This window comes from Microcaecilia unicolor, chromosome 11, assembly GCF_901765095.1.
Source record: "Microcaecilia unicolor chromosome 11, aMicUni1.1, whole genome shotgun sequence".
Lineage (NCBI taxonomy): Eukaryota > Metazoa > Chordata > Amphibia > Gymnophiona > Siphonopidae > Microcaecilia > Microcaecilia unicolor.
Window position 1 is genome coordinate 145,812,139 of NC_044041.1, and position 27,768 is coordinate 145,839,906.

General features: G+C 49.4%; 1 protein-coding gene across 5 annotated transcripts in view; it reads right to left on the reverse strand.

Annotated features, from left to right (window-relative positions):
- CCDC61 (coiled-coil domain containing 61) overlaps positions 1–27,768 on the reverse strand; it is a 647,013-nt gene that overhangs the window by 182,344 nt on the left and 436,901 nt on the right. For all 5 annotated transcript variants that reach the window (XM_030218079.1, XM_030218082.1, XM_030218080.1 and 2 more), the window contains one exon: positions 17,405–17,483. In XM_030218079.1, coding sequence (XP_030073939.1) covers positions 17,405–17,483 — 79 coding nt within the window. The remainder of the gene's footprint in view (positions 1–17,404; positions 17,484–27,768) is intronic.

The following is a 27,768-nucleotide window of genomic DNA, read 5'->3' on the forward strand; positions in this document are numbered from 1 at the left end:
GCGGGCTGGAACACGCTGGTGCAGATAAACAGGAACGAGCAGGGAGAGGCAGTGAGGAGCTGGGGAGCAGGTAAGTCAATGTAATGGCAGGTAAGTCAATGGCTGATAAGTTAGCAGGCATGCAAGTAAATCAATGGCTGACAATCTAGCAGGTGGGCTGGAGCACACTGGTGCAGATGGACAGGAATGAGCAGGAAGAAGCTGGAGAGCAGGTATGTCAGGGCTGACAAGTTAGCAGGCAGGCAAGTAAGTCAGTGGCTGACAAGCTAGCAGGTGGGCTGGAACAAGCTGATGCAGATGGGCAGGAACGAGTAGGGAGAAGCTGGAGCAAGCAGGCTGGAGCAGATGGACTGGAACAAACAGGGAGAAGCTGGTTCAGGCGGACTGGAACACGCTGGAGCAGATGTACTGGAGCAAGCAGGCTGGAGCAGGTGTACTGGAGCAAGCAGGCTGGAGCAGATGGACTGGAACAAGCAGGGAGAAGCTGGAACAGGCAGACGAACACTGGTGCAAGCAGGGGAAGCTGGATCGGTGGACTGGAACAAGCTGGGATCGGGCGGACTGGAACAAGCTGGGATCATGCAGACTGGAACGACCTCGGAGAAGGCGGATCAGGCGGACTGGAACACACTAGAGCATTTGGACTGGAACAAGCAGGCTGGAGCAGATGGACTGGAACGAACAAGGGGGAAGTTGGATCGGCGGACTGGAACAAGCTGGGGTCAGGCGGACTGGAACAAGCTGGGGTCAGGCGGACTGGAACAAGCTGGGATCAGGCGGACTGGAACGAGCTCAGATCAGGCGGACTGGAACACGCTGGGGCAGTTGGACTGGAACAGGCAGGCTGGAGCAGATGAACTGGAACAAGCAGGGAAGCTGGGTCGGCGGACTGGAACAAGCTGGAGCCGTTGGACTGGAGCAGGCAAGCAGAGAGAAGCTGGCTCATGTGGACTGGGGCAAGCTGGAGCAGCTGGGCTGCTTTCAGAGCAACCGAGCTGGGCTGCTTTCGAAGCAACAGAGAAGCCAGAACTCCCGTGAGGCACCTCACTCTCTCCCTGAGTGCCTGGTCAGCAGCACCCGGGCAGGCTCGATGGTCAGACGGTGGCTCGGGTGGGGGGTGTCCGCAGGCGAACGGTTGGTCTGCACCGGTGGAGTCTCTCGGTGAGCCGTGGATGGCAGCATCAGGCGTCCATGTGCGGGTGGTTCGCGACAGCGCTGGAGGTGGCCATGGGCAGACGGCCCACCAGCGGCGCTGGAGGCGATTCAAGGCCGGAGCCTGTTCTCCACGTGGTCTCGGGCGATCTCGTCCAGTTCGTGAGGTCTTAGTTGACAGAAGTAGGTTGGTGTGGAAGTAGAACCTGCTCTGGCCATTATAAGCAAGGAATCAGTGTTATTTAGTCTCTATTTCTGATTTTGTGCTGCCATCATCTAGTGCACTCAAAGACACTGCCTGCTGGACTCGTAGCTGGTCTGCTGGGATAGGAATGGAAGTGAGTCTATGTAGTCCTATGGAAGCAGTGAAGCTACTTAGTCAACAGGAGCTCACCCAGCCTGGTCTCATCAGCTTCTGCTGTGCCTCCAGTTCGGGACCTTCGGGTGGCTTTCTTGGTGTTACCGGTCCTTCTAGGGGTCGATGGATCAGCTCCCAATTCTCCGGCCTCCGTGCAGTGTCTCTATCCTCCTGAGTCCACCCACCTCGGTGATTGGCCTTCCTCCGAGCTCCGATCTCCTGGGCGCCACAGGTCCTGAGTGGTCCGACCAATCCCAGCGGCGTACCAGACTGGGGGAAGCTCCACTCTTTCAACAACTTTCCGCGAGGTCGTCGGTTGACGGGTCGGCTGCTCTCGTCCCGGTCTGACTAGTCAGACCTGGGGCGCGGCAGGCTGGCAACTCCGAGCAGTTTTGGGCCTCTCACCCGCTCCTCCGCTCACTGTAGAGCGCTGCAGCGTTGTCTCAGTTTGGGAGTCGATTCTACTCCGCTTCTACTCTGGTCCGGTCTCTGCTCAGTCCGGTGGATCTGGCCGGCTCTGTTAGGCCCAGATGGGCCTGTCCGGCCAGGGATGTGTAGCGGATGTGTCGAGACCACGAGGCCAGCTGTGGACAGGCAGTCTCGGCCAGGCCCAGGTTTGTTCCTTCGTGCTGGATTTTAGCAAGGCCGTCGCGATCCTGCAACTCCCGGTTAACTGTGGGTCAGCTCGACTTCAGTTCTGGTCCATTCCGGTCAGGTCAGAGGCTGCATTAAGTGGTCCAGGTGGGTTTTATTTCTTCTGGACCTCAGGAGCTCCTGCACTGATTAAGTCATCAGTAGCTGTTGCTTTAAAGTAAAACACCATTAAGGTTTTTTTACCGGTGGTATCTTACCCCAGTGAGATTACATCACATGTTTGCATCAGTATCACCTAGCTGTTGGAGGGGGTGTGGTTTGCCGGGGACCATGGGCCACATATGGTGGCCATGTCCAAAGGAAAAGGCATATTGGAGAGCGGTGCAGTCTCGGCTTCAGGCCTGAGTGGGTAGACCTGTACAGTGGCATCCCGCAATCTTTTTATTGGGTAAAAGGCCAGAAGGGCTCACTTTGCATCATTCTCTGTTGGTGCGATGTGCCTTGCATGTGGCTCGTAAAAAACCTGGCAAAATATTGAAAAACATCTCGAGTTCCTTCGCTGGTGTGTTGGTAATCTAAAGTGTGGTATATATATGTGAGATGGAGCGTTTGACTGTGGTGAAAAAGAAAACCTTGTCTCGGTGGGAGCTGGTTTGGGATCCTTTTTTGAAAGTATGTTCTGTTTGAGTGGTAATAATATTGGGTTTTGTGGCATTAAGAGGGAAGATATGTTGGGGGGGTCTGAGGTATTCTGGGTGGGAGGGAGTAATTGGGGGATATGGCAATGATTTCGAGGGAGGGGGCTGTGGGCAGGCCTTGATGTTTTTTGGGGGGGGTTAGATGGTTATGGGGGGGCAGTAATGGGGGGGGAAAAAAATTTGAGGTGCATTCTGTGTCAATGGGAGCATTGAGTACGTTTATATGTTATCAAAGGGGGATAGACTATGTACATTTGTGCATTCTGAATGTGTTTCCCTTGTTGGTCACTAGGCCTTTATTTGTATGCTTTACTTACTGTTGTATTGTTGTTTCAATGCTTAATAAAGACTTCAAAAAATTTAAAAAAAAAAAGAATATTTCGAGAACCCATCAGTCTGAGGTTACAAGGGGCCATCTTGCTTGAAAAAAATGTATCCTCCCTCCAACTGGTAGGCCATTTGGAGCAATTTTATATGGTGGCTATACTTCCTTAGAGCCAGTCAAAAGCTCATCCCCTGCTTTGACTATGGAACGGGGCTCCTGCTGAAAGCAGGAACAGAAACCCAGAAACTGCTGGGGAGAGCAGGCTGAAGGAGTAAACTTATGCCTTTGAGAGTAATCGGGTCTCCTTTGACTACCACAGAAGGAGTGGGCAGAAACAGCGACTTAATAGTACAAGCATGTTTCTTGATGAGGTCAGCAACCTCCTCCAACTTGTTGCCAAAAAAATCATCACATTGGCAGGGGATGTCCACGAGTTTCTCCTGAACACCTGGCTGAAAGTCTGAAACACAAAGCCATATGAGTCTGCACATGCTTATACTTATGGCGGAGACTCTGGATGCCACATTGAAAGCATCATAGGTTGCCCAAGCTATGTGCTTTCTGCACTCCATCTGCTTGGCTACTAACTGGTAGAGCTCAGCAGCCTGCTCTGGGGCTAGAGTGTCTGCAAACTCTGCCACATTGTGTATCAAGTTCTTAAAGTGGAACCCTGAAAATCCTTCCTCCCAAAAGACTCCAGAGTTCAAGCATCCTTTCCCAGGGGGCGCTGACATGTGGGTCCTGGACTTCTGGGCCTTTCGAGGGTGGATTCTACCATCAATGAACGGTGAGGAAGCTGATGGGCTGTAAAGAAAATGGGGTCTCTCAATTCCTCATCTGCATTGATTAAGAATGCTGCTGTGCATGGGTATAGTTACAGCTTCTTTAGGAGGGGCATCATAATCAAGAACGTCCAACATGTCGGCCCTGGGCTTGTCTTCAACCTCTAACTAGAATGGGACAGATCCAGCCATCTCCTGTAAAAAAGTGACAAAGTAGAGTTCCTCTGGTGGAGACTTCCTCATTTCTTAAGGTGGGGAGGGGTCTGAGGGCAGACCCAGGGCTCCTTCCACCAAAGGGTCTTGTGGCTCCGAGTCAGACGCTGAAGGGCAGTCTGAATTAGACTCAGGAAAATACTCTTTTTGAGATGTCCGAGTCTGTGCACGCCTTAGATCACTGGACTATACTCTGGGTGGGACCATCAAAGGATGAGTTCTTGCCTGGTCTCCTCCCCCAATGGGCTGGAGAGGAGTACTGTCATGGCTGGCTGACTTTGCTGCCTGGTGTGGCACCGGTGTCAACAAATAGATCACAGGCAGAGCATGGGTCTCCAAAATTGTCTGGGGCGGCACCATGGCTGACAGACACCCTCGATGCCTTAGCATCACACTGAGCCAAGATGCGCTCCAGCTCCTCCTTCAGCATGGCCCAGAACTGCTCCTCGAGGGCAGGCATCGTATACAGATGGAGCCAGTGCTGTTGGAGGGGGAGGAGGGGGAGCACTCCTCTCAGCAATGATGCTTCTTAGGTACAAGCAACGACGGTGTCCCATGGCTCCTGGCACAGTGCTTCAAAGAGGTCCAATGTCAATTCTTCTTCACCTCCGCTTAATGTCTGACAGAGGAATCCCTTGGTGCCTATGAGGATGATGTTGAATTCTTCTGAGTCTTGTGTGTCGATACTGAGGATGCTCAGCCTGGACAGGTACTATCAATGCCTGACGGTGAGGCAGACGAAAACCTCCTTGGTGTCATTGGGGTGGATGCTTCCAATGCCAATGGACCAGGCTTAGAAGCACCAAAAAGTCTCTTGCGCAGTACCTCTCGATGCTTAAGGGTCCTTTTCTACATCTGAGGACAGGAATTTACAATTAGAGGCCTTATGGTCAGGTCCAAGGCATGGCAAGCATCAGTTGTGAGGGTCAGTCACGAATATGACCTTACCACACTGAGAACATTTTCTGTTTTTGTTTTTACTTTTTATTTATTAATTTTCAAAAACATAACATGACATAATATTGAAAAAATTAACAGTACCTGAAGAAATGCACTTAAATAAGGAAAACTAAATACAACCAAAATAAGGTACAGATACTGTCATCAGTCCACAAAAAAGAGGAGAGTTGCACCTTGGCAGAGTAAAAAAAATAAGGAAAATAGTACAAAGAAATACAAGAGGCTGTATGCAGATGGTTCAAGTATCTCTTTATGCAAAGATCAAATCAGGAAGGTACTCACTGGGGTATACTGGAGGATACCGCTGACTTATTAGTTACAAAGGAAGTAAGTTGCCCAGGATCAAAGAAACATATCTAATGCTTTGATAAGTAATAACACATTTACAGGGAAAACAAAGAATAAAAGTTGCCCCTAACTGAAGCAATTTTGGTCTTAGTAACAAAAACTGCCGTCGCTTCTCCTGCATCACACTTAATCCGGATGCATCCTTATCTTATAACTCACAAGAATAAAAATGATGGAGAGCTTGTGACTAAACAGCTTACCGAATACTTGGACAACTTCTCAATATTGCACAACTCACAATCAGGATTCCGAGCCCACCATAGCACAGAAACTGTCCTAGTCACCCTCCTGGCCAAATTCGAGGAGGAGATTGCCACAGGCAACAGCATTTTAACATAGTAACATAGTAGATGACGGCAGAAAAAGACCTGCACGGTCCATCCAGTCTGCCCAACAAGACAACTCATATGTGCTACTTTTTGTGTATACCTTACCTTGAATTGTATCTGTCTTTTTCAGGGCACAGACCGTAGAAGTCTGCCCAGCACTAGCCCCGCCTCCCAACCACCGGCTCTGCCACCCAATCTCAGCTAAGCTCCTGAGGATCCATTCCTTCTGAACAGGATTCCTCCCCCCACCGGCTATGCCACCCAATCTCGGCTAAGCTCCTGAGGATCCATTCTTTCTGAACAGGATTCTTATGTTTACCCCACGCATGTTTGAATTCCGTTTTTTCATCTTCACCACCTCCTGCGGGAGGGCATTCCAAGCATCCAAGCAGCTATGTGGTGGAATGAACTGCCCACTTATATACAGCTTCAGACCAATTTTGCTCTGTTTTGAAAATATTTGAAAACATGATTTGGTATTACTGATGTTAGCTTGTATCTTCAAGGGTATTCCCTAACCTCTTTGTACTAAGTCGCTCTGATCTAGTTTCTGGTATAAGTGGCATATACACGATGACTGTAATGTAATGTATACATGCACTGCACCACCAACCTGAGCCTGGTAGGTCCCAACAACCACACAGATTCAGAAGAACCTCCACCTTCAAAACTGCTTCATATCTGCCATACTCCTCCTCCAATTCGACATGGTAGACCACAACATACTACTAAGAATACTAAGCCACTTCGGGATTGAAGGTAACGTATTTAACTGGATTAAAGGCTTTCTAACCACCAGAACTTATCAAGTAAAATCAAAGTTAAACATATCACCACCGTGGAAAGCAGCATGTGGAGTACCTCAAGGATCACCATTATCACCAATACTATTCAACATGATGATGATTCCACTGGCACAATCCTTATCCAACCAAGGCCTTAACCCATTCATTTATGCAGACGATGTTACAATATACATCCCCTTCAGACATGATCTGACAGAGATAACCAACAATATCAACGATAGTCTAAACATCATGGACTCCTGGGCAAACTCATTCCAGCTAAAACTGAACACCGAAAAAACACATTCCCTCATCCTCTCCTTGCCACATAACAAATACAAACCCACAACCATAAACACTCCAGGACATACCCTCCCTACCTCAGACAGTTTGAAAATACTTGGTGTCACACTCGATCGCAACCTAACCCTTCAGAGCCAAGTAAACTCTGTAACAAAGAAAATGTTCTATTCAATGTGGAAGCTCAAACGATTAAAACCTTTCTTCCCAAGAGCAACTTTTCGATACCTTATACAATCAATGGTCCTAAGCCATGCAGACTATTGCAATGGAATATACGCGGGCTGCAAATAACAACTCATAAAAAAAACTCCAGACCGCACAAAATACAGCAGCCAGGCTGATATTCAGCAAAACGCGCTTCGAAAGTGTCAAGCCCCTTCGAAGCGAATGCTACATACCTGTAGAAGGTATTCTCCGAGGACAGCAGGCTGATTGTTCTCACTGATGGGTGACGTCCACGGCAGCCCCTCCAATCGGAAACTTCACTAGCAAAGGCCTTTGCTAGTCCTCGCGCGCTCATGCGCACCGCGCATGAGCGGCCGTCTTCCCGCCCGAACTGGCTCGTGTTCGTCAGTCCCATATGTAGCAAAACAAAGCAAGGGAAGACACAACTCCAAAGGGGAGGCGGGCGGGTTTGTGAGAACAATCAGCCTGCTGTCCTCGGAGAATACCTTCTACAGGTATGTAGCATTCGCTTTCTCCGAGGACAAGCAGGCTGCTTGTTCTCACTGATGGGGTATCCCTAGCCCCCAGGCTCACTCAAAATAACAACCATGGTCAATTGGGCCTTGCAACGGCGCGGACATAACTGAGATTGACATAAAAAATTTACCAACTAACTGAGAGTGCAGCCTGGAACAGAACAAACAGGGCCCTCGGGGGGTGGAGTTGGATCCTAAAGCCCAAACAGGTTCTGAAGAACTGACTGCCCGAACCGACTGTCGCGTCGGGTATCCTGCTGCAGGCAGTAATGAGATGTGAATGTGTGGACAGATGACCACGTCGCAGCTTTGCAAATTTCTTCAATAGAGGCTGACTTCAAGTGGGCTACCGACGCTGCCATGGCTCTAACATTATGAGACGTGACATGACCCTCAAGAGCCAGCCCAGCCTGGGCGTAAGTGAAGGAAATGCAATCTGCTAGCCAATTGGATATGGTGCGTTTCCCCACAGCCACTCCCCTCCTATTGGGATCAAAAGAAACAAACAATTGGGCGGACTGTCTGTTGGGCTGTGTCCGCTCCAGGTAGAAGGCCAATGCTCTCTTGCAGTCCAATGTGTGCAGCTGATGTTCAGCAGGGCAGGAATGAGGACGGGGAAAGAATGTTGGCAAGACAATTGACTGGTTCAGATGGAACTCCGACACAACCTTTGGCAAGAACTTAGGGTGAGTGCGGAGGACTACTCTGTTATGATGAAATTTGGTGTAAGGGGCCTGGGCTACCAGGGCCTGAAGCTCACTGACTCTACGAGCTGAAGTAACTGCCACCAGAAAATGACCTTCCAGGTCAAGTACTTCAGATGGCAGGAATTCAGTGGCTCAAAAGGAGGTTTCATCAGCTGGGTGAGAACGACATTGAGATCCCATGACACTGTAGGAGGATTGACAGGGGCTTTGACAAAAGCAAACCTCTCATGAAGCGAACAACTAAAGGCTGTCCTGAGATCGGCTTACCTTCCACACGGTAATGGATGCACTGATTGCACTAAGGTGAACCCTTACAGAGTTGGTCTTGAGACCAGACTCAGACAAGTGCAGAAGGTATTCAAGCAGGGTCTGTGTAGGACAAGAGCGAGGATCTAGGGCCTTGCTGTCACACCAGACGGCAAACCTCCTCCACAGAAAGAAGTAACTCCTCTTAGTGGAATCTTTCCTGGAAGCAAGCAAGATACGGGAGACACCCTCTGACAGACCCAAAGAGGCAAAGTCTACGCTCTCAACATCCAGGCCGTGAGAGCCAGGGACCGGAGGTTGGGATGCAGAAGCGCCCCTTCGTCCTGTATGATGAGGGTCGGAAAACACTCCAATCTCCACGGTTCTTCAGAGGACAACTCCAGAAGAAGAGGGAACCAGATCTGACGCGGCCAAAAAGGAGCAATCATCTGCATACAGCAGACCCTCCCCCCAGTCCAGGAGGAAGGCATCCGATGCCAGTCTGCCGTGGGCCTGAAGCCTGGAACAGAACTGAGGGACTTTGTGGTTGGCTCGAGATGCGAAGAGATCTACCAAGGGGGTGCCCCACGCTTGGAAGATCTGGCACACCACTCGGGAATTGAGCGACCACTCGTGAGTTTGCATAATCCTGCTCAACCTGTCGGCCAGACTGTTGTTTACGCCTACCAGGTATGTGGCTTGGAGCACCATGCCGTGACGGCGAGCCCAGAGCCACATGCTGACGGCTTCCTGACACAGGGGGCGAGATCCGGTGCCCCCCTGCTTGTTGACGTAATACATGGCAACCTGGTTGTCTGTCTGAATTTGGATAATTTGGTGGGACAGCCGATCTCTGAAAGCCTTCAGAGCGTTCCAGATCGCTCGTAACTCCAGAAGATTGATCTGCAGATCGCGTTCCTGGAGGGACCAGCTTCCCTGGGTGTGAAGCCCATCGACATGAGCTCCCCACCCCAGGAGAGACGCATCCGTGGTCAGCACTTTTTGTGGCTGAGGAATTTGGAAGGGACGTCCCAGAGTCAAATTGGACCGAATCGTCCACCAATACAGGGATTCGAGAAAACTCGTGGACAGGTGGATCACGTCTTCTAGATCCCCAGCAGCCTGAAACCACTAGGAAGCTAGGGTCCATTGAGCAGATCGCATGTGAAGGCGGGCCATGGGAGTCACATGAACTGTGGAGGCCATGTGGCCCAGCAATCTCAACATCTGCCGAGCTGTGATCTGCTGGGACGCTCGCACCCGCGAGACGAGGGACAACAAGTTGGTGGCTCTCGTCTCTGGGAGATAGGCGCGAGCCGTCCGAGAATCCAGCAGAGCTCCTATGAATTCGAGTCTCTGCACTGGGAGAAGATGGGACTTTGGATAATTTATCACAAACCCCAGTAGCTCCAGAAGGCGAATAGTCATCTGCATGGACTGCAGGGCTCCTGCCTCGGATGTGTTCTTCACCAGCCAATCGTCGAGATATGGGAACACGTGCTCCCCCAGCCTGCGAAGTGCCGCTGCTACTACAGCCAAGCACTTTGTGAACACCCTGGGCGCAGAGGCGAGCCCAAAGGGTAGCACACAGTACTGGAAGTGACGTGTGCCCAGTTGAAATCGCAGATACTGTCTGTGAGCTGGCAGTATCGGGATGTGTGTGTAGGCATCCTTGAAGTCCAGAGAGCATAGCCAATCGTTTTCCTGAATCATGGGAAGGAGGGTGCCAGGGAAAGCATCCTGAACTTTTCTTTGACCAGATATTTGTTCAGGGCCCTTAGGTCTAGGATGGGACGCATCCCCCCTGTTTTCTTTTCCACAAGGAAGTACCTGGAATAGAATCCCAGCCCTTCTTGCCCGGATGGCACGGGCTCGACCGCATTGGCGCTGAGAAGGGCGGAGAGTTCCTCTGCAAGTACCTGCTTGTGCTGGAAGCTGTAAGACTGAGCTCCCGGTGGGACAATTTGGAGGTTTCGAGGCCAAATTGAGGATGTATCCTTGCCGGACTATTTGGAGAACCCACTGATCGGAGGTTATGAGAGGCCACCTTTGGTGAAAAACTTTCAACCTCCCTCCGACCGGCAGGTCGCCCGGCACTGACACTTGGATGTCGGCTATGCTCTGCTGGAGCCAGTCAAAAGCTCGTCCCTTGCTTTTGCTGGGGAGCCGAAGGGCCTTGCTGAGGCGCACGCTGCTGACGAGAGTGAGCGCGCTGGGGCTTAGCCTGGGCCACAGGCTGTCGAGAAGGAGGATTGTACCTACGCTTGCCAGAAGAGTAGGGAACAGTCTTCCTTCCCCCGAAAAATCTTCTACCTGTAGAGGTAGATGCTGAAGGCTGCCGGCGGGAGAACTTGTCGAATGCGGTGTCCCGCTGGTGGAGCTGCTCTACCACCTGCTCGACTTTCTCTCCAAAAATGTTATCCGCACGGCAAGGTGAGTCCGCAATCCGCTGCTGGATTCTATTCTCCAGGTCGGAGGCACGCAGCCATGAGAGTCTGCGCATCACCACACCCTGAGCAGCGGCCCTGGACGCAACATCAAAGGTGTCATACACCCCTCTGGCCAGGAATTTTCTGCACGCCTTCAGCTGCCTGACCACCTCCTGAAAAGGCTTGGCTTGCTCAGGGGGGAGCGCATCAACCAAGCCCGCCAACTGCCGCACATTGTTCCGCATGTGTATGCTCGTGTAGAGCTGGTAGGACTGAATTTTGGCCACGAGCATAGAGGAATGGTAGGCCTTCCTCCCAAAGGAGTCTAAGGTTCTAGAGTCCTTGCCCGGGGGCGCCGAAGCATGCTCTCTAGAACTCTTAGCCTTCTTTAGGGCCAGATCCACAACTCCAGAGTCATGAGGCAACTGAGTGCGCATCAGCTCTGGGTCCCCATGGATCCGGTACTGGGACTCGATCTTCTTGGGAATGTGGGGATTAGTTAGAGGCTTGGTCCAGTTCGCCAGCAATGTCTTTTTTAGGACATGGTGCATGGGTACAGTGGACCCTTCCTTAGGTGGAGAAGGATAGTCCAGGAGCTCAAACATTTCAGCCCTGGGCTCGTCCTCCACAACCACCGGGAAGGGGATGGCCGTAGACATCTCCCGGACAAAGGAAGCAAAAGACAGACTCTCGGGAGGAGAAAGCTGTCTCTCAGGAGAGGGAGTGGGATCGGAAGGAAGACGTTCAGACTCCTCGTCAGAGAAATATCTGGTGTCTTCTTCCTCTTCCCACGAGGCCTCACCCTCGGTGTCAGACACAAGTTCACGGACCTGTGTCTGCAACCGTGCCCGACTCGACTCTGTGGAGCCACGTCCACGATGGGGGCGTCGAGAGGTAGACTCCCTCGCCCGCATCGGCGAAGCTCCCTCCGCCGACGTACACGGGGAGCCCTCCTGGGAGGCGACGGCAGACGGTACCGCACGCGGCACCGACGCCGGAGACCTCACCCCGGGCGATGGACCAGCCGGCGCCACGCTCGACGGTACCGGTGGCGCAAGCACCGCCGGTACCGGAGGGGTAGGGCGCAACAGCTCTCCCAGAATCTCTGGGAGAACGGCCCGGAGGCTCTCGTTCAGAGCGGCTGCAGAGAAAGGCATGGATGTCGATGCAGGCGTCGACGTCAGAACCTGTTCCGGGCGTGGAGGGCTGTTCCGGGCTGTCCAGAGTGGAGCGCATCGACACCTCCTGAACAGAGGGTGAGCGGTCCTCTCGGTGCCGATGCCTACTGGGTGCCGACTCCCTCGGCGACCCAGAGCTCTCGGTGCCGACCCGGGAAGGAGACCGATGACGATGCTTCTTCGACTTCTTGGAACAAAGCATGTCACCGGAGCTTCCCGCCACCGACGAGGAGGACGTAGAATCCAGCCGTCGCTTCCTCGGGGCCGAGGCCGAAGGAGGTCGGTCTCGGGGGGGGGGGGGCTGTACCGCAGGAGCCCTCAGGGTAGGGGGAGACCCACCCGAAGGCTCACGCCACCAGCAGGGGAATGGACAGCCCTCACCTGCACTCCAGACGAAGCACCACCGTCCGACGACATCAGCAGACGATGGTCCCGGTACCACCGACATCAATGCAGCTGTCCGATGTCTCAGCGCTGATGCAGAGGGCCGATGCGTCGATGCACTCGATGCACTGGCGGCCGAGGATGAAGGTCTGGACGCTGAAGACGTCGATGCACTCGCTACCCCCGGTGCCGATGTCGACGAAGAGCCCGAGAACAAAACGTTCCACTGGGCCAATCTCGCTACCTGAGTCCGCTTTTGCAAAAGGGAACACAGACTACAGGCCTGCGGGCGGTGCCCAGCCCCCAAGCACTGAAGACACGACGCGTGCCTGTCAGTGAGCGAGATGACCCGGGCGCACTGGGTGCACTTCTTGAAGCCGCTGGGAGACTTCGATGTCATGGGCGGGAAAAAATCATGCCGGCGAGATCAAAAGTCGAAATGGCGGAAAGGCACCCGAAAAACAAGGGGAAGAAAACTTCGACCCGAGGCCTAAAGCGGCCTACCCCGACGACGAAAGAAAACTTACCGGGGCGAAAAAGCTGGAAATAGCGGGGGGAAAAGAGACCGAAAAGTCTCTTTCCACACACAGGATGGTTTTTTTTTTTTTTACAACACGAAGAGAACGCGCGAGGTCGACTTTGCAGGGCACGACACTGCGAAAACACGACCGTACCGAGCGCGGACAAAAGAAGACTGACGAACACGAGCCGGTTCGGGCGGGAAGACGGCCGCGCATGCGCATGAGCGCGCGAGGACTAGCAAAAGCCTTTGCTAGTGAAGTTTCCGATTGGAAGGGCTGCCGTGGACGTCACCCATCAGTGAGAACAAGCAGCCTGCTTGTCCTCGGAGAAGAAACGTTACACTGGCTCCCAATCAAAGAACGGATCATCTTCAAAATATGCACCTTAGTCCACAAAATCATATACGGCATAGTCCCGAGATACATGACAGACCTCATAGACTTACCAATAAGAAACAAAGTCAAATCGTCAAGATCTTACCTAAACCTACACTACCCAAGTTGCAAAGGACTGAAATACAAGACAACCTATGCAGCCGGCTTCTCCTACTTAAGCACACAACTATGGAATGGGCTCCCAAAAGCTGTGAAAACAATCTATGACCACTTGAACTTCAGGAAATCACTAAAAACCAACCTCTTCAAAAGGCCTACCCCAACGACCCCATCTAACCCTCTTCACCTACCAACAGAGCATGACTATGACCGAACAGAACACGCAATCTTCATCCATTCCGGCCCTCCACTTATACCTCATATGATCACTATACAACTTTGTCTTTGTTAACCACCGACTGGGCATACGCCTTTGAGGGTACTATGTAAGCCACATTGAGCCTGCAAATAGGTAGGAAAATGTGGGGTACAAATGCAACAAATAAATAAACAAAACATCTTTATACTAAGAACATCTTCAAGAACCATTCCATGACAGAGTCCAAAGCCAGCTATACTAAGAATAGCAGGAACTAGAACCTCCATATCCGACAGTTCTAGGAAATTAGTCATGTCTAAGGTATACATAGGCAAACCATGTTGGATAGATTGAACTTGCCTCTTACCAACAGGAAGGTAATAAAGTTTTGAAATCGATAGAACCTTCAATGTTACAAACAAACATCTCTTAAACATATCCAACACTGAAGTAGGATAAAGCTTAGGAAAATTATTTAGTCTAAGATTCTGACGTCTGACAGCATTTTCCAAGTTCTCACCTCACATTTCTAATACTTTCAGTTTCGTCATAGAAACCTCAATTTTATTCTCTGCAATAGTCATTCTCTTCTTTAAGGCTTCTGGGTCAGATATAATCAAATCCATATGTGAATTCAGTTTCTGACAGATATAAACAAATCCATATGTGAATTCAGTTTCTGTATCTGAGTTCTCAAAGAAGTCTCAAGAACAGATATAGCTTCCCATATAGATTCCAAGTTAAAAATCCGTGGCCTCTGTAAAGGAGCAACTCTGATCCCACTCCCTGGATGAAGTGTAGAAACAGTTTCAGTAACTGGTATATGAGTTTGCAAAGAGGCATCCTTCAAAGTCTCTACACCAGCCTGCCCAGAACCCTGAATCACTGGAATCAATGATAGTACATCTTCCTGCTTCTCAGAAACCATGGGTTCTTCTTTTTTCTTGCAGTTCTGAAGCGGAGTAGCCATACTACCGCACTGGACATCATCAAATGATGCCTGCCCCAGTCAAAGGTTTTATCTCTGGAGACACTGCAATTAGGCCCTGTACAATGAAGGCATCCAGCTGTCCAACCTGCGCAGGAACAACCCAATGATCCACAGGGAAAACCCAGGTCTTCGATTTTCTCTTCACCATCAGACAAAGGTAGGAGATGAGCATCTTGCCACACAGCTCAACAGGCAGTCATGTTGGACAAGCTCCTCTCCCGACCCCCCGACCCCAAGAACATTTTTTTAAATCACTGGGAATTTTTTGTGACATTGAAGGAAAAATAGCCACAGCAAAATCAAATGGCTCAGGTTTGAAAGAAAGAGGAAAAACTAGTCCCGGCTGGGAAGCTCAGGCCTATGTGAGCTGTGGAGTTGCAAAAGAATAAAGAACACTTAAAAGGGCGAAACTGCTAAGAAAAAACTAACAGGAAAAACAAAAATGGGGGAAAAATGGTCCCACACTACTCACATAGCACAACTATTGCATGGCAGGGAAGGCCGCCAAGATAAAAAAATACTGTGACGAGAGTACACTTAAATAGGTCCTCTCAACTCCATGGAAGAATGACGACTGCCTGCTTCTGCTTGAATGAGACAGGTAAGAAGGTAAAAGTGCCTGTGCGATCAAGGCCGTGAAAAACTTCTACAAATAGAACACTTGGTAGCATTCATGCTGGGCTCCATCGGATGACATCACCCATATGTAGCAATTGATGTCCTGCTTATCCTTGGAGAATGAAAGGATACACAGAGGTGAATTTTCGAACGGGGCCGTTCATTTCTAAGGGCGCCCATCTCCGAGGACGGCGCCGCGAAGGGGCAGGGCCGACCGTATTTTCGAACGAGATGGCCGGCCATCTTTCATTTTGATAATACGGTTGAGGCCGGCCAAATGTCAGAGATGGCCGGGTTCGAGATGGTCGGCCTCGGTTTTTGCCGATAATGGAAACCGAGGCCGGCCATCTCAAACCCGGCCAAATCCAAGGCATTTGGTTGTGGGAGGAGCCAGCATTTGTAGTGCACTGGTCCCCCTGACATGCCAGGACACCAACCAGACACCCTAGGGGGCACTTCTAAAAAAAAACAAAAAACAAAAAATATTAAATAGCTCCCAGGTGCATATCTCCCTTACCTTGGGTGCTGAGCCCTCCCAAATCCCCCCCAAAACCCACTCCCCACAACTCTACACCATTACCATAGCCCTTATGGGTGAAGGGGGGGCACCTACATGTTGGTACAGTAGATTTTGGGGGGGATTTGGAGGGCTCCCATTTACCACCACAAGTGTAACAGGTAGGGGGGATGGGCCTGGGTCCACCTGCCTGATGTGCACTCCACCCACTAAAAACCGCTCCAGGGACCTGGGTATGACATTTGAGGCTGGCAAAAAAAAAGTTTTTAAAGTTTTTTTTTTTTTTAGGGTGGGAGGGGGTTAGTGACCACTGGGGGCGTCCAGGGAGGTCATCCCCGATTCCCTCCGGTGGTCTTCTGGTCAGTTCGGGCACTTTTTTGGGACTTGGACCTAAAAAAAAAGGGACCAAGTAAAGTCGGCCAAATGCTCGGCAGGGCCAGCTTTCTTTTTTCCATTATCTGGTGAAGCCGGCCATCTCGTACCATGCCCCTTCTGCACCCTGCCAACATGCCCCCTTGAAGTTTGGCTGGCTCCACGATGGACTGCAGTTGAGGCCGGCCAAAATCGGCTTTCGATTATGCTGATTTCGCCGGCCTTGAGAGATGGCCAGCCATCTCTTGATTTGTGTCGGAAGATGGCTGGCCTTCTCTTTCGAAAATAAGCTGGATAGTGAGCTGTTGATCAGCAGTAAGATAAGATCTGCTGAGCTGTGCTGTGGGAAGGGTTTTAAGTATCGGAATAGGAGGGGCCCCACAGTACAGGAATAAGGTACTATGGAAAATTAGGGTGATGTTTTCATAACTGGAAAGGCAAGGTACAGCTCTATGTATGATGGAGAGGTATGATACTTGGGAAATAAAGATTTTTAGCTATGCCAGTGGTTCCCAAACTGTGCGCCGCAGGGAACTCTCAGGGGTGCAACAATGCATTGCTCCCTACTTTCCCCTCCTGCAGTTCCAGTGTCTGCCGCTTCCTGCTTCTTCCCCCGCCACCGCTGCAGTGCTTGCAGCTTACATTTTTTGGCTGTCCACGATTCACACAGACACTGCGGGGACTTCCCTCTGCCTCATCCGACCCTTGCAACAGGAAGTTGTATCAGAGAGGGCCGGGAAGTGGCAGACTGGGAAGGACCTGGAGTGCCTTTGAGAATCGCGGACACCCAAAAACGTAAGCTGCAAGCACTAAAGCGGTGGTGGGGGAAGAACAAGGAAGCGATCCTGGACCTGCAGGAAGGAAGTTAACAAGCGATGCTGGATTTAGGGAAGGCAGAGGTATGCTGATGTGAGAGGAGGGGGCTACAGGGAGGCAGAGGTGTGCTGGTGTGAGAGGAGGGGGCTGCAGTGAAAGTGTGGAGGGGGGTGCAGAGACCCATTGGGGGAGGGGGGGGCGCAAACCGAAAAAGTTTGGGAACCCCTGAGCTATGCTTTAAGAAAAGTTTCTTACTCAGAAGTGTGCTAAATAATGAACCATGTAGCTTTAGCAGAGGAGTAAGTTTAATGAGGCAGTTCAAAACAACAACTGAAGCTAAACAGGAAAAGCACAATGACATTCTAAACCAGAAACTTACATACCTGGCAGGGAGTGGCTCATGGAAACCTTCTAGATCACTGAGAGAGCTCACTGATGACTGACGACTTCTGAAACTTTCCACTGGTTTTAGAGGTAAATCAGATACATTTAAGCCATTAACATAAACAGTTTCAAAAAGTGAAGTATCAATTTTCTTAACACAGAAGACATGGCCCACAAAGCACAGGTTAACAGAACGTGATACAAACATCAAGGGAAACGTCAGTAAGAGGTTTAATTCTTTTATTTCTACAGTTGCTGGGTGGTTACTCCTATACCTGGAACCACTGAAAAGCTCAGATTCCCAGCTATCTTGGACAAAAAACAAAAACATTATGGAAAAATGTAAGTGGACATCAAAATGAAATTTAAATGTTATGTCAGCATTATATTTTTGAAAACATCTTTCTCTATTACAAGGATCCCCTTTAAAAAGAAAAGGTACCACTTCCAATAAGGTACCAATAAATGGCAGATGACATTTAATGTGAGCAAGTGCAAAGTGATGCATGTAGGGAAGAGGAACCCAAACCTTAACTATATGATGCAAGTTCCACATTAGGAGTCACCACCCAGGAAAAGGATCTAGGTGTCGCCATTGATGATACATTGAAACCCTCTGTTCAGTGTGCAACAGCGGCTAAGAAAGCAAATAGAATGGAAAGGAATGGAGAACAAAACTGAAAATATTATAGTGCCTCTGTGTTGTTCCCTGGTGCGACCGCATCTCGAATACTGTATGCAATTCTGGTCACCACGTTTCAAAAAAGATATAGCTAAATTAGAAAAGGTACAGAGAAAGGCAATAAAAATGATAAAGGAGATAGGACAATTTTCCTATGAGGAGAGGCTAAAGAGGCTAGGGCACTTTAGCTTGGAAAAGAGATGGCTGAGTGGAGATAAGAAATTCTGGGTGGAGTGGAACGAGTAGATGTGAATTGCTTGTTTACGCTTTCCAAAAATACAAGGCCAAATTGGAGAAAATATTTCTTCACTCTGCATGTAATTAAACTCTAGAATTTGTTGCCAGAGAATATAGTAAAAGCAGTTAGCTTACCAAGGTTTAAAAAACCCACAGCAATTTCTTAAAAGAAAAGCCCATAAGCCATTATCAAGATGGACTTGGGAAAATTCATTGTTTATTTATAGGATAAGCAGCTTAAAATCTGTTTTACTCATTTGAGATCTTGTCAGGTACTTGGACCTGGATTGGCCACTGTTGGAAACAAGGTACTGGGATTGATGGACCTTCGTTTTGTCCCAGTATGGTGATGCTTAAGTTTTTCTTACAAAGGGTCATTCAAAAAAATAAAAATCCTCAAAAACCACATTGTTTGCTGTTAATTTCTATTTTTTCTTTCAAATACAAAAATCTACTAACTGAAGTTTGTTTTTTGAAAATATCTAGCTTTTATATTCTCTCTGGCCTTGCAAATACATGCTTTTGTATTGCACTCAGTTTAGTCTGGGTCTGCAGGGTCTTTGGCTTGCTTTTTGTTTTTTTCAAATTTAGACTTTGCTCACACCTTTTTCAGTAGTAGCTCAAGAGTCCCTGGAGGGCTCACAATCTAACCCCCCTGTTTACAAAGTCATGCTAGCAACCTGACCATCCTGAACTTTTTTAAAGAAATATCCTTTGTAAGTAGTTCCCCAGTGTTGACAGCTTAATTTTGATTCTCTCAGTGGACAATCTGGATGCCCTTATCGCTCTATTAGAGTGGTTATCAACTTTTTGTATCATTTGTATAATGCTATCATGTAATGCCCTTCAAAATAGTGACCTGGAATGAGGGAGGTATTTCTTCCCCAATTAAGCATCAGAAAATACTTCAAGCGCTAAACCAACCGAAGGTGTCCATTGCTTTCCTCCAGAAAACGCATCTAGATGCAAGGGAGCATCAAAAGCTTTGTCGTTGGCGGGTTGGTTCTTATTTTGCATCTCCAACACGGGCCAAAAAGGCAGGTGTCGTTATATTAGTTTGGAAAGGGATCCAGCTTGCTACTCATAAAATTATTAATGATGAAGCTGGGTGATTTTTGTTAGTTCATATAACTATTGAGCGCCAACCATTGCTCCTCTGTAATGTTTACGTGCCAATTACTTACACTAAAGTTGTCTACAGGCAGATTCTTAATCATCTTCAGAGCTTTGATGGGGTTCTTTTTATTGTGGGAGGGGACTTTAATGAAGTGGGGGATCCGAGGCTAGATAGATCTCATGGGACAATGAGTGGATCCTACCGAGAATCCCGGGGTACTCCATTGCTGAGTGAGATCCTGGATTTGGTGGATGTTTGGCGCACCTTGCACCTGGTAAAAAAGGATTATAACTCATTTGTCTTGGGCGCACGCCATCATATCCAGGATTGATTACATTTTCATTTCTCGCAGCGGAGACTAGACCCATTAAAATCTCGGATCATGCTATACCGTCACCCCGGACTCTGAGAACTGCAGAAAAGGGTCCTGACAGGAAAGCGCCTGAAGCTCAGATACGCGTCTAGCCGATGTAATGGCCACCAAAAAGACTGTCTTGAGAGTCCTACTACTACTACTAAGCATTTCTATAGCGCTGCCAGGGTTACGCAGCGCTGTACAAGTTTAAGATGGGGAAGGACCGTCCCTGCTCAAAAGAGCTTACAATCTAAAGGTTACAAACTATGTAGTCAGTGTAGGTATCATGAGTGGGGAAGGTGGTTATGCGCCAAAAGCAAGGGAGAAGAGATGGGCTTTGAGTAAGGACGAAGATGGGCAGGGAGGGCGCATGACGTATGGGCTCGGGAAGGCTGTTCCAGGCATAAGGTGATGCGAGGCAGAAGGGGCGGAGTCTGGAGTTAGCGGTGGTGGAGAAGGGTACAGATAGGAGTGATTTGTCCTGAGAGCGGAGGTTACGGGTGGGAACATACGGGGAGAGGAGGGTAGAGAGGTAATGGGGGGGCTGCAGATTGAGTGCATTTGAAGGTTAAAAGGAGAAGCTTGAACTGTATACGGTAGCGGATCGTCCTTCTCAGACGCTCGCTTAAGCGGCTCAAAAGGCGAACGCTGGAGAGCCTTCAACACCAGCCCCAGGTTCCAGGCCAGACAAGGCAACCACACGGGAGGGTGGAGCCGAAGCGCCCCTCTGAGAAATTGGGCAATGTCCGGATGAGCAGCAAGGGATAAGCCAGAGACTTTCCCTTGGTAGCATGCCAACGCTGCCACTTGCACCCGAAGGGAACTGTAAGACAGGCCTTTTTGTAAGCCATCCTGCAAAAAGTCTAGGATCAGCGAGATCGTAGCCCGCGTGGGTGTGACCTCCTTCGGGGCACACCACTCCTCAAACTTACGCCATATCCGAGCATATCCGGGCCTGCAAGAGAGTGGAGATGACCTTGTTAGAGTAGCCCTTATCTCTCAATTGCGCCCTCTCAAGAGCCAGGCCATAAGACCAAATCGTCAGAGATCCTCCATAGTCACCGGGCCTTGAACCAACAGGTTTGGAGCCCGAGGTAAAGAAAGTGGAGCCTCCACCAGCATCCGGCAGAGATCCGCATACCACAGATGCCCTGGCCAATCTGGATCGATGAGAATCACCAATCCTTGGTGCAGTTGAATCTGCAAGAGGACTCGCCCTATCAAGGGCCAAGGAAGGAACACATATAGGAGGCCTGAGAGCCAGGGTTGAGCCAGTGCATCCAACCCCGCCGAGCGAGGATCTCTCCGTCTGCTGAAAAAGCGAGGGACTTTGGCGTTTGCACTTGACGCCATAAGATCCATTCCGGGAGTTCTGCCAGTTCCCATTCTGCCGGGTCGATTTGATGCCTGCTGAGAAAATCAGCTTGCACGTTGCTCTGACAGGCTATGTGAGCTGCTGACAGAAGCTGCAGGTGGAGCTCAGCCCAGTGGCAAATCTGAGCGGCCTCCGCAGCCAGGGCCCTGCACTGAGTGCCGCCCTGACGATTGATGTAGGCCACCGCTGTCGTGTTGTCTGACAGAACCCAGACAGCAAGCCCCTTCAGAGTCTTGTGGAAGGCCAAAAGAGCCTGGAATATCGCTCTCAGTTCCAAGCGATTGATGGACCACCCCGCTTCCACGGGTGTCCAATGACCCTGAGCATAGCTTCACTGGCAATGCGCTCCCCAGCCCAAGACTGGCAACCGTTATCACCAGGCACCAATAAGGAAGCGCGAGTGGAATTCCTTATTGCAGCATCCTGTCAGAGAGCCACCAATCCACACTGTGCCAGGCTGCAGGGAGCCACGTGAGTCTGCGTTGATATTCCTGGGAAATCGGAGACCATTGATGGAGCAGGGCAATCTGCAGTGGCCTCATATGCGCTCTCGCCAGGAAACCACCTCCAAGGTGGCCGTCATCGACCCCAGCAGATGGACAAAGTCCCAAGCTCGAGGGCGAGGCATCTACAGGAGCAGACAGACCTGATTCTGAAGCTTGCACCTCCTGTGATCGGGGAGAAAGACAAACCCTGAGGCCGTGTCGAACCGGACCCCCAAATATTCGAGAGACTGAGAGGGGGTCAGGTGACTTTTGGGTATATTGACTACCCATCCCCAGAGTCTGCAGGACTGTCACCACTCTGGCTGTGGCAAGATGACTTTCGTCTGCCGAATCCGCTCTGATGAGCCAGTCGTCGAGATAAGGGTGAACTCTGATACCCTCTCGTCTGAGAAAGGCAGCTACCACCACCATTACCTTGGGGAGCCGAAAGGCAAGGCCCGAAACTGAAAATGTTGGCCCAACACCGCAAACCGGAGGAAACACTGGTGCGGGGGCCAAATAGGAATGTGTAAGTAAGCTTCCTTGAGGTCCAGAGATGTAAGAAACTCTCCTAGCTGAACCGCTGCAATGACGGAGCGCATGGTTTCCATGTGGAAGTGTCTCACTCTTAAGGCCTCGTTTACTTGTCGTAAGTCGAGGATCGGTCTGAAAGACCCGCCTTTTCGAGGGACCACAAAATAAATGGAGTAGAGACCGCAGCTGCGTTCAGCGGGAGGCACCGGGATCACTGCTCCGAGGTTGGAGTCCCGTTTGACGGCAGTGCCGCATCGGGACTCCAACAACACATCTCTCACCAGGGCACCGAATTCCAATCGGTAACCTTCTCTGATCAGGTCTAGGACCCACTGATCCGAAGTTATCTTGGTCCACTCCTCGAGAAAGAGGGAAAGACGTCCTCCTACTGCAGGAATAGAGGAGTGGACCAGCGCCCCATCATTGTGGAGCACGCCCCTGAACTCCTGGCCATGACCCGGCTGCTGCGGAACGTTTCTCCGAGCGAAAGGAGTTCCTCTTCTGAAAACGGGCACCTTGAGAAAACCCAGCAGAGTGCCCCGGGCGATACCTGTGAGCTTCACGGAAGCGAGGTCTGGAAGAGGAGGGAAACACAGGACTCTTGGAAGAAGGCCTCGGCCTATCCTCAGGTAACCGCTGGGGCTTAGAATCCCCTAGGTCTTTAACAATCTTCTCCAAATCCTCTCCAAATAACAGGAGGCCCCGAAAGGGTAACCTCACCAGCCTTTGCTTAGAGGCCATATCAGTCGCCCAATGCCGCAGCCAAAGAAGGCAGCGGGCCGAAACTGCCACAGACATCTGCTTAGCCGAAGCTCTGACCAGATCATAAAGGGCGTCAGCCAAAAATGACAGGGCGACTCCATCCGCGGGGCAACCTCAGAGAGGGACCCCGCACCCTCCGTGGGCTGCTCCACCACCTGTTGTAACCAGGAAAGACAGGCGCGGGCTGCATAGGAACTGCAAATAGACGCCCTTAAGGCAAGTCCCGATATTTCAAAGGACCGCTTCAACGCGGATTCTAGCCGCCGGTCCTGCATGTCTTTCAAATTGACCCCTCCCTCTACTGGGAGAGTGGTCTTTTTTGTCACAGCCGTGACTAAGGCGTCCACTTTAGGCATCCCAAAAAGGGCCAAGTGGACCTCACTCAGAGGGTAAAGCTGACCCATAACCCTGGCTACTGTCAAAGGCCCATCGGGGTCAGACCATTGAGCTGAAATAAGCTCCTGGATGGAGTCATGCACAGGAAAGGACCATGTAGGCTTCTTAGTACTCGCCATCCTAACAGAGGCCTCACCTTCAGCAGGATCATCAATCGAGAGGGCCTGCAAGGCGTCAGCAATGAAAGCTGGCAGCTCGTCGCGGTGGAAAATCCGAACCGCATTGGGATCATTCTAATCCAGTGGCAAACAGGCACCCTCCTCTGGATCATCTGTCCCTGAGGGCCTGCCAGATCCCTCAGACTCCCCACAGCCCGACCACAGGGGGGAAAAAGGATTTGCGCCACTTTCAGACGGGAAATTTACCCGTCTATGTTTAGCGTGTTTCCAACGCTCGGGGGAGGAAATAACCTCTGAAGCCGTCACCGGGGCATCAACACCCGGAGGGAACCCAGGATGCAACGCAGTGTCAGACACCTGCGGCAGAGCTCTTTTCAGCATGAAGGCCTTATGCATCAGTAGCACAAACTCAGGAGAGAAAAACTCACCCTGGCCCTCAGTCCCCGAATTAGGTGAAACGGAGGTAGGAGCTACTCTGGCAGCCTCGAAATGAGGCGTCCCCCTGCACTCAGACTCCTCCGCCATCGCGGGGGTCGAGGCATACAGCGCTTCCAAAATGGCGCCTGCTGCCAGCTCCATTGAGCGGGAAGAATCATCGTTTGCCATGCTCGTACTAGCTCGAGCGTCTAAGGAGCACGTACTGCAAAGCTCCACTGCTGACCTGCGCTTACCACAGCAGGAGCAGCGCTTAACTCCTTCAGCAGCCATTGCCCGACTGGACGGAAATATAGCAATAAAATGGCGGCTTCGCGCCAAAACTTACCCCATTTGGAACGCTGTTCGCAGGAACCTCCCCGGAGGAGCTGGGCACCACTCTCACCTCAGGAGACCAAGTCAACGACATCCGGTCACGCTGCACTGAACCAGAATCTCTGGAGAAAGCCTCAGAACAGCCACGCAGTAAAAGCGCGCTCTTTTTTTTTTTTTTAACGCTGTGAGGAAAGATGGATTCAGGCATAAGCATAAGCACTGCCACGCTGGGAAAAGGCCAAAGGTCCATTAAGCCCAGCACTCTGTCTCCGACAGCGGCCAATCAAGGCCCCAAGAACCTAGCAAAAAACCCAAAATTTAATAAATATCAATGGACTTTTCCTTCAGAAATCTGTCCAGACCCCCTTTAAACTCAGCAAGGCCAGCTGCCGTCACTACCTTCTCTGGCAATGAGTTCCAGAGTCTAACTACGCGTTGAGTAAAGAAAAACTCTCTCTGATTTGTTTTAAACCTACCACATTCTAATTTCATCTTGTGTCCCCTGGTTCTATTATCGTTAGAAAGCGTAAACAAACGCTTCACATCTATCCGCTCTATCCCGCTCATTCTTTTGTAAACCTCTATCATATCACCTCTCAGCCGCCTTCTCTCCAGGCTAAAGAGTCCTAGCCATCTTAACCTCTCCTCGTAGGGTAGTCGTCCCCCCATCCCTTTTATCATTTTTGTCGCCCTTCTCTGCACCTTCTCCAATTCCTTTATATCTTTTTTTGAGATGAGGCGACCAGAACTGAACACAATACTCCAGGTGCGGTCGCACCATGGAGTGCTATAACGGCATTATAACATCCTCATGCTTGGTTTCCATCCCTTTTCTTATAATACTCAACATTCTCCCTTAACGGAAGAAGTGATGTACTGAATAGGTTTCAAGGGGTTTCTTAAGTTGGCGCTGTTCTATAAGGGGTTGTTTTGGGGTTCTCTGCTTGGGTAGGGGAGGGTGGAATGGAAATAAGGGACGTTATCCTTTCAATGATGACCTGGGGTCATAAGAGTCCAGGCGCCGGGTCACTTCAGTTGTCTGTTTAAACTATGGGTAAAGGTAGGGTTGGGGGGAGGGCGGCGATCCTGCATAAAACTGTTAAATTTGAACGGAAAATAGGGTTATGGGGTAGGAGGGTAGTGAGAGGGTTTTCATAAAAGGGATCATATGATACCCAGTTTTTTGGCTGTAAGATGTTTTTGTTTGTTATTGTTATGCTTGCTCATTGTCATATAACCGCTTGATGTCTGTATCTAGATTTGTTGTTTAGTTGTTCGATGTTGGGTGCTTTGATCCTGAATAAAAACCATTAAACTTTAAATGCCTTATAAGTAAAGCAATAAGCAGAATATGAGGCTAGGGGCCCAGCTTGCAAGTGCCCTGTCTGTCTGGAGGTACTTGGAAAGAGGGTTGGTTAGAAGCAAAGGGTCCAGTTTGCACATGCCCATCTGTTGTATGGATTGTAAAGATGTGCACTCATGTATGAGAGGACGCAAAAGCTTTCTCATGTTGTTTTGTTCCTGAAATACTGATAAAGACCTTTTTGAATGTTAAGATGGAATTACGGTCCCACAGTGCTATATAAAAGGCTGTTGTAGGGACAATCTGAACACACTGGCAATACCACAGCTGCCCTGCACTTCTTCCCCTGTTCTCTCAGTCCTCATCCCAGAGTCTATCTTCCCCTCTGCTCACATTCTAGATCTTCTCTCCCCATATCTTGTTCCATCAACAGGATGTTTTTGCATGCCCAGAAAAGTCTTCTAGGTTTTTCAAGACAACTAAGAAACATTTCCTATTGGCACCACTGGAAAGTATCACTCATTTGTGTGACAAATCATCCTGTTTGTCTCTTGATCCACGCCTTTTATAGTGATAAAACACTGTTGAATATAATGAGGAAAAAAGAAAGTTCCTATGGTCAGTGGAATGCAAGCATTAAGGCAAAAGAGATATGAGTCACAAACCTGTGAAAATAATAAGGGAGTCATTGAATCAACCTTGAGCAGCCTGGTGTGAAACAGAGACAGTCTGTGCTGGGGCAGAAGGAATGTAGCAGACATTTGTAGATAAGAAATGTGAGAACAGGCTTCAAAGAAAAGGGTTGCTGACGTGCTGACGTGCATTGGGTGCAGTATGAATGTAAGTGTATTTAAACTGAGGAGAAGATATGTATCTTAAGCAAAGCACACATATATCTCTGTATTACTGCTGAGCAAACATATATCTCTGTATTACTGCTAAAAATATATTTTGTAAGTATACTTTGCTTCCAGTGTGATGTTCTCATGCTGCCTCTGTCCAAGGGAGGACAGTTGAAAAAATAAAACTCTTTTTTTGATTATTCTTCTTTATAATAGGTGTCAGTTTCTTTGTTTACACACATATAAGGTGTAAATAAACAAATTGGCGACCGCGGCAGGACGCGGCTGCCGTCGCTCTGATTACGTTTTTGGATTGGTAATCGTGTGACTTTCTTTCCTATGATCTCCAGAAATGGCCAGCCTGGATTGAGTAGGTTATAGACTGTCAATCAGCTGAACCGTGAGTATATCTTGAAGCAAAGTCTTTTGAAAAATTGCTTTTTTATTTTTATTCTTGTATCTTTCATTATTTATATTATTGTTTGCTGTGTATTTTGCTAGCTTAGGCATTGTTTGTTATTATATCATGAGACATTTTCAGTCTAAGAAGGAACCATTCCCTCAACCCGCTGCAGAGGGTCAGGGAGAAACATCTATCACTCCTTATGTTTTGTATGTAGATAGCCGAAAGAATTGCTCACCCCTTGTGCATGTTAAGGATACTTTTCCCTTTGAGGCACCCGTTATTCAAAAGGTTTGTGAGAAATGGGCTGGATATGCCTCACAGGATTCATTTTTGTCAGGGCCAGGTGGTGGTTCATTTGTAAGAACTCAGCTGTTGTCTGTTTTAAAATACATACAACAAAACAAAAAGGGAAAATCCTTACAGAAACACTTACATGTTTTAAATCTGTTCATGGTTGCAGCAGACTTATACCATGCTGATAAAATGAAAATTGAGACACAGACGCGTGAAACAGCATGCATGAAGGCAGACGAGGAATTTCAAAAACAGCCTCCTTCATACCAGAGCTCTGAAGCTGCCGCAGCTACACTACATCTTGGATACCTTTTGCAGAACCAGCTGCCACTGCTGAATTAGGAATGTCAATTAGACAATTTACAATCATTATTACATGTTGTTACCCATGAATTGGACATTGCTTTAACCGCCCTACAAAGGCAGATTGATGATGATGTTTGTGAACTTATTAATGATACCTCATGTTGTACTGTTATCAGAAATCAATAATAGTGAAAAATGCAATGCAGCGCATTCTTTCTCTAGCAAGAATTCAAGTAAGTGATTATGAAGGAATATTAGACACGTCATGGTGGGATACCATAAAAAATTGGTTTGGAGGATTAGGTCCATGGTTAAGAGGGATTGTGACTGGATGTATTGTTTTCATGTGTGTTGCAGGACTCTTGTTATGTTGTTTGCTTGGCTGCTGCAGACGAGCATG